Source organism: Ornithodoros turicata, unplaced genomic scaffold (assembly GCF_037126465.1).
Source record: "Ornithodoros turicata isolate Travis unplaced genomic scaffold, ASM3712646v1 Chromosome37, whole genome shotgun sequence".
NCBI classification, from domain to species: domain Eukaryota; kingdom Metazoa; phylum Arthropoda; class Arachnida; order Ixodida; family Argasidae; genus Ornithodoros; species Ornithodoros turicata.
In genome coordinates this window covers 256,295-262,650 of record NW_026999367.1, presented here as the reverse complement: position 1 = coordinate 262,650, position 6,356 = coordinate 256,295, and the positions used below count along the sequence as shown (strand labels likewise).

The following is a 6,356-nucleotide window of genomic DNA, read 5'->3' as shown; positions in this document are numbered from 1 at the left end:
CTTTCGCTCTGCGCGTGCGACCGGCAACGGCTCCAGGTACCTTACGGTGACCCAATCAACTGCTGGGAGCCCAAATATTTGCCCCGCCCTACTCCATAGTAAAAGTGGAATATGGCATCGCAAAAAACAATGTTCTGCTGTCTCAGACATGCCACAAGACGGACAACCGTCCGTCCGACATATCCGAAAACGGTGCAAACGTTCACGCAGTGGGAGGACACCATGGGCCAGCTTCCACTGGAGACTAGCGCGCCGTGCATCAAGCCAGCCAGCAGTGATACGCCGCCAGGCGAATTTCGTTGGCACTGCTGGCCTTGCGGGACCCGGTCGCATTTCCCTGTAGGCGGCGTAGAAATCACGGACGCTCCACAAGGAAATGTCTTCATCTGGGCATTCGACACGCAAGCGCCGCACGACAGCAACACAAGCACACAAATAAGGAGGGAGTACTTGCTCCGGGGCGAAGCTGAATGTCATCAGGCTCGGTTAGAAGTGAGCCGTCAGCTGACTGGAGCTCGGATATACTCGAGCCCGGATTTCCTGCCACATAGCGCCGCAATAACATGCGGGAGCAATAAGCTTCCCGACACCAGCGCTAGACGTTTCTTTGCGCTACGAACTTGCGCCAAGAGTGCATACGAAGAGACGCAAGGCGCCTTTGCACATCCTCTATCTCAGAGGTAGTATCATGGCTGCGAGAGCCAGGGTGGCGAAGAATAGCTAATACCTGCCTGAGTGCATCTCTACACTGCCGATGTTCACGCGCACGCTGTCTCCCCCAAGACCGAAGACGGTGTGCTGCTCCCTGCTTCAAAGCCTCCCAGTGATCTGGCCCAAAATCGGGTGCGGAACACTGTTCCGATAGCCAATCTTGCATATCACTTCTAATTTCGGGATCCTCGAGCAAGGACACGTTCAGCCGCCAAAAACAACAACCAGATCGAAAATTTAGCAGGCCAGATAGGGACAAAAGAACGCCGTGATGATCTGTAAGATCCCCAGCAGGTCGGGTCGCACAACTAGAGATAGAAGAGCTAGATACAGCGTGTAATTATTACCACGGCGAACACCGCAAACGCGAAATTCGGGTCCGGCGACTGCTACATGTCATCAGCGCCAGACGTCCAACTTTGCTGGTGTGGCGGACGGGTTTAGAATAAAATCTTCGTCACTGCTGCTCCCCTAGCGGAACGCGATGACGACGACGACGACGACGACGCCTGAGTTAACGGCTGCGGGTCGCAGTATTCTATGAAACATTCTTTCGAGCATGAAAGGCTTCCTTTGCCACAAGAAGTTAATCGCTGTTTGGAAGATACATCAATACCATCAATTACCAATAAGATTGATTTGGTATAATGACGCGCCTATTTAATACGTGGGGACTTGCTGCCAGTACAAATTTCGGAGATTTTTGAGAATTTTTGAGAGTATCAAACGGAGATACGGCAATTGCGTCGGGATGGATATGTCAACGAGAGCTCGCAGATTGCGAAATTTCAACCAGCGTTGGACGGAAATGGCATCTTGATGGTTTCTGGCCGTCTACAGCACTCTACACTGCCACTTCACGTAAAGCACCCGGTCCTGCTACCGCATGGACACCGGTTCACCGAGCTGGCAGTGGATGCTGCGCATCGTCGGCTACTCCACGCGGGTGTCCAAGAGACAATGGCGGATATGCGAGAGCACTACTGGATCCCTAGGTGCCGACAGCTTGTGAAGAAAATTCTGCACCAGTGTACAGCGTGCGCACGGCACAGAGCTAAACCAGCAACCGCACCCGTAGCACCACTTCCGGGAGACCGAGTATCGCAAAGTGGACCATTCGACGTGATCGGGGTGGACTTTGCCGGGCCCTTGTACGTGAAGTCTGAGGATGGAGAAGATCAAAAGGCGTACATCGCCCTATTCACCTGTGCGGTTACTCGAGCCGTCCACCTCGAGTTGGTCTCCAGAATGACGACACCAAGTTTTCTATTAGCCTTTCGACGTTTCACAGCACGACGCGGCGTTCCTTCCGTAATCTATTCGGACAACGCTACGACCTTCAAGAAAGCAGAGAAGGAAATTTGGAAGGCGTTGAAAGGCCAGGGTTTCCAGGACCACCTCGCCGATCACAAGATTCACTGGAAGTACATAATTGAACGGGCGTCGTGGTGGGGCGGCTTCTGGGAACGCCTGGTCAGAAGTGTGAAGACAGCCTTAAGGAAGACCCTCGGGAAAAACAGGCTCACCTTCGAGGAGCTGACGACCGTTCTGCACGGTGTCGAGGCGGTCATTAACTCTCGACCCCTTACGTTTGTGAACGACAGCCCTGCTGACGAAGGACCGCTTACCCCGGCCCACTTCTTGGTGGGAAAAAGGACAACTTCGCTTCCACCACTGGACGTCGTACCTCCGAGACCATCCACTGACACACGTAACCGGTGGTTGCTTCACCAGCAGATGATCGACAGCTTCTGGAGGCGGTGGCGGAACGAATACCTCCTTCAACTGAGGTCTGCGCACCAGGTCCCAGCGGTTCACGGACGTAACTTGCTGCGAGTGGACGACTTGGTCATCGTCCACAGTGAGCGGCTGCCACGACACATGTGGAAGACTGGACGAATAGTTGGACTATTCTTCGGTAGAGACAATAATGTCCGCGCCTGTGCAGTGAAAATGGGTGATGGAACAGTACTACGAAGACCGGTCCAGTTGTTATATCCGCTAGAGATTCGTTAGTTACCATAGAGTTTGTTTGTTGTTGGTTAAAGTCGCGATATCAAATGAGGATCCTCATTTCCGGGGGGAGATTGTTACGGATTTCATGTTAACTTCGTCGTTGAAGGGATAGAAATAGAGGACGAGGAGGAGGAAGTTTGGGGTTTTTTCCGAGGGGTATAAGCGTGGTAAACTGTGATTGGAGGAGGACTTGTTGTCTGCATTTCGTGATGGAATGATGTTCGAAGGACGATAAAGTTGGTTCCTGCGGTCACCTTTTTTCGACTCCGGTTCTTGGGGATTCTGGCGATTACAATTTTCTACACATGTGTCATGTTTGTGCATCTATAGCCTCTGGCAACACTGCTGCTCCAGAAACATTTTGTGTACACCGATAATATATCTTTCCCATTAATTACACAGCTGAAGACGCGTCCACTATGAAACTGTAAGCTCCAATGAAACAGTAAGGAAGCTCATCTCAATAAAACTCCCCCGACTCATTTGCTTTATTTGGCCTATATGTATTGGTAAGTCTACGCAACGTGCTAGAATGGCGTAAATGCAGGCTAGCAGGTGGATAAATTCCATGATAGGCAAGCCTGAGCGATGGGCAAGACACGTAAAGAAACACAAACACGAAGGCTCACACCAGCAAGACGTTTAATTGATAACAACGAACTTCATGGACATGGAGACGGTGCGAGGGAAGACAGAGAGAGGGGAATAGGGAATTGAGGATAAAATGAGTTGAAGGAGGTCAAAGGAGGCGCTTGAAGGCCGGGTGGATACATACAGACGGCACACTAATACCCGCACCCTGTATGGCCAACGCTTCTCTCAAAAGACGTTTTCGCCTGACTGGTTCCCATGCCAGCACCGCCGTCTGGAACCATAGGGGTTGACAATTATTACAGATTCTTAGATGATCCGACAAATTTGAATCTGGGCTGTTTTTATGCTGGCCCAGTCTTTGGTTAACGCATTGAGATGTTTGACCTATGTATACAAAGCCACAAGCTATCGGGATTCTACGTATATACAACATTTTTTGCACAAGGGACAAGCTTGATGATTCTGTGTTCAACATTACAGGCAGACTCTGGTTTTGAAAAAGGCGTTAAACGATCTAACCTGGAGTTGTTCCTAAAGAGGAGACGGACCCCCATCTCATTCGTCATAGTCTTCAAATTGTGTGAAATCCTGTGGTAGTACGGAACTACTGCAATTTTCTCATTTTCTTCCATTAAGCGTTTCGGGCGAGCTTGAAACTGAGCAAGTAGATTGTGCTGTATTAGCTTAAACTCATATCCTGCTCTTTGTAATTTGGCGGTCTGTAGCTTGAGAGCACTGAACACAGAATGCGAGCAAGATTTGGTCAATGCACTGGTTATCAAGGAATTTATCAAACTATTTTTCACCAACTTAGAATGGCAACTCCTTCTTGGCAGAAGGGTTTTTTTTTTTACTTGATGCACCATATTCTCAGCATAACCTACCTTTGAAGTGTAAGGCCAAATCTAAAAACTTCAGCTTCCCGTCGGTAAGAAGCTCGTCCGTAAATGTTAATTCGGGGGCCGATTCACGAGCCACACGTTGCAGTTCTACCAAGCAGGAGCGGGAACGAAACATGAATATCAGATCATCAACGTATCTAGCCACCAAAACAGTGTCAGGCAAACACGAATTTACAAACGCACTTAAATGAGAGTCGAGTCAACCTAAATAGATTTCAGATAAGAACGGTGCAAGAGACGAACCTATGAAAACACCATCCTTTTGGGTGTATAAAACGACATCTATGCAAGTTACATTAGAATCTAAATACAAATTCAGCAATTCCAAAAAATCACTTATTGCAATGTCAGCGTGAGACTGGAAACGTACCAGATTTGCGTTCAAAAGATCCGACCCGTTTCAACAGCAAATGTTTCCTAAGAGAATAGTACAGATCTTTGACATCCAATGACATCGCAAACATTTCAGATCCATGAAACGGCAAAAGCATTTTGACAAAATCTAGAGAGTTCCTCAGAGATTAGGAGTTGGGTACATCTAAAACTGATCATGATTTCTGGATGAAGGTTGAAACCAACTTCTGCCATGTGCTATTCTCATTGACTACAATTCTAAGGGGTAGATTGGGTTTATGATCCTTCAATAAAAATTTTGAAGAGAAAGAGCAAGAAGCAGTTCTTTTGATACTCTTTACCAATGCTGACATTTCCTTTCCATTCAAAATATTCAAAACATCCCTTTTCAAAGATCGAAGGTTCCCAATGAAAGGCACCAACAGGTTGTCAATCACGTCCGACCGCTTTTTTAAGAACTCTTCTCTCGGCAGAACACCAAAACGGCCAGATTTGTCAATTTGAAGCAAGACCAGATTTTTAGCCTGCAACTCCTCCTGTGCCGCAACAACAGAACGGGGTTTGACACTGTAGCGGTGATCCGTGGAATGGGAAAGCTTGGCAATCGAATTTTCAATGAAAGCATGTTTCTGGGAACCACATATTGCAGCTTAGAAACTACGAGGTCCACGTCGGAGATGAAGTCGAACTTTGAAGGTTTCACATTAAGGCAGAACTTCGGCGTTTTGGAGAGAAGGTCTGTGAGGTGCGACGACAGATGCACACTTGCAGGATTGATGGGGAGAATCGATGAATGGACCGGTTCTTCACGGCGTTTTGCAGCATGTTTGGGACCCGAGCGACGTAGGACTTACCAAAGAGAAGCGAATTCTTTTTCTTGACAATGGTTGCCAATGGGAAAATTCTTGGGTATGCCGAAAGTGCGGACCGAAAAGTAGGCCACACAGCATATTGGCTGCGCAGCTCAGATCATTTATCTGGGTTCGGAGAGCTTGCCTATGAACTTGCACAATCCTTTTCTTTGTATTTTTCCTTTTCTTTGTAAGAACCCCGGAGGCGGTGCCATCAACGTGCCATCACTATCAATGCCTACGGTTACTATTCTCCCGTGCAGGACTTTCTCATACTTGATAACTTTTACCTCTCTTGGTTTTAAGGAGATAATGCCGACCCCTCTTGAGTTATGGGTTCTGTAACTTCAATAAGACAGTGCGTTAAAACATCCGTTAAATTCTTTTGCCTCCAGCTGTTTGCACCAATGCGATTCTTAAATCAATATACAATTCACGCCTAAAAGCCTGGCTAGGTATACGACTTCGTTCGTTTGACTCAACTCCTAAAATCCCCTTAAATTAAACGTTAATAATTGGAAAGTCATTGACGAAGTCGGGGTAGGTTTCATCAAAAACGTAACACACCGGGGAACAGCAATCTCATCTAGACACGCACCATAGGCGCATTTACTCTCCCTCTTCCTCCTCTTCGATATCCTCCTTATTTTTCATTGTCATGCCTCTATCATTCCTGTCACAACTGTTATTCACAAGTCCTTCACTTGTTTATTGATTCTTTTATTTATTTAATTAGTTACCTCAAATGCTCGAGGTCCTCACATGAGGGGTGGGAAATAAACCGACACAGAATTACACAAAAAGAAACACCACATTACACAAATACTAAGAATCACACTGAAGAAAAAGCCGACACAATTACCTCCGGAACTGCCAGCTCTCTGAGAGGTTCACAATATTGTCTGGAAGGGTGTTCCAATCTCCGATT

The 6,356-nt window shown here is 47.4% G+C and overlaps 1 protein-coding gene across 1 annotated transcript; it reads left to right on the top strand.

Annotated features, from left to right (window-relative positions):
• Positions 1-1,671: 1,671 nt before the first annotated feature.
• LOC135373971 (uncharacterized) lies at positions 1,672-2,727 on the top strand. The gene has a single exon (XM_064606996.1). It carries the CDS (start codon positions 1,672-1,674, stop codon positions 2,725-2,727), a length of 1,056 nt encoding a protein of 351 aa, XP_064463066.1.
• Positions 2,728-6,356: the final 3,629 nt, after the last annotated feature.

Coding starts and splice junctions, on each gene's coding strand:
- LOC135373971 (XM_064606996.1), top strand. CDS start 1,672: ATGGCGGATATGCGAGAGCACTACTGGATCCCTAGGTGCCGACAGCTT.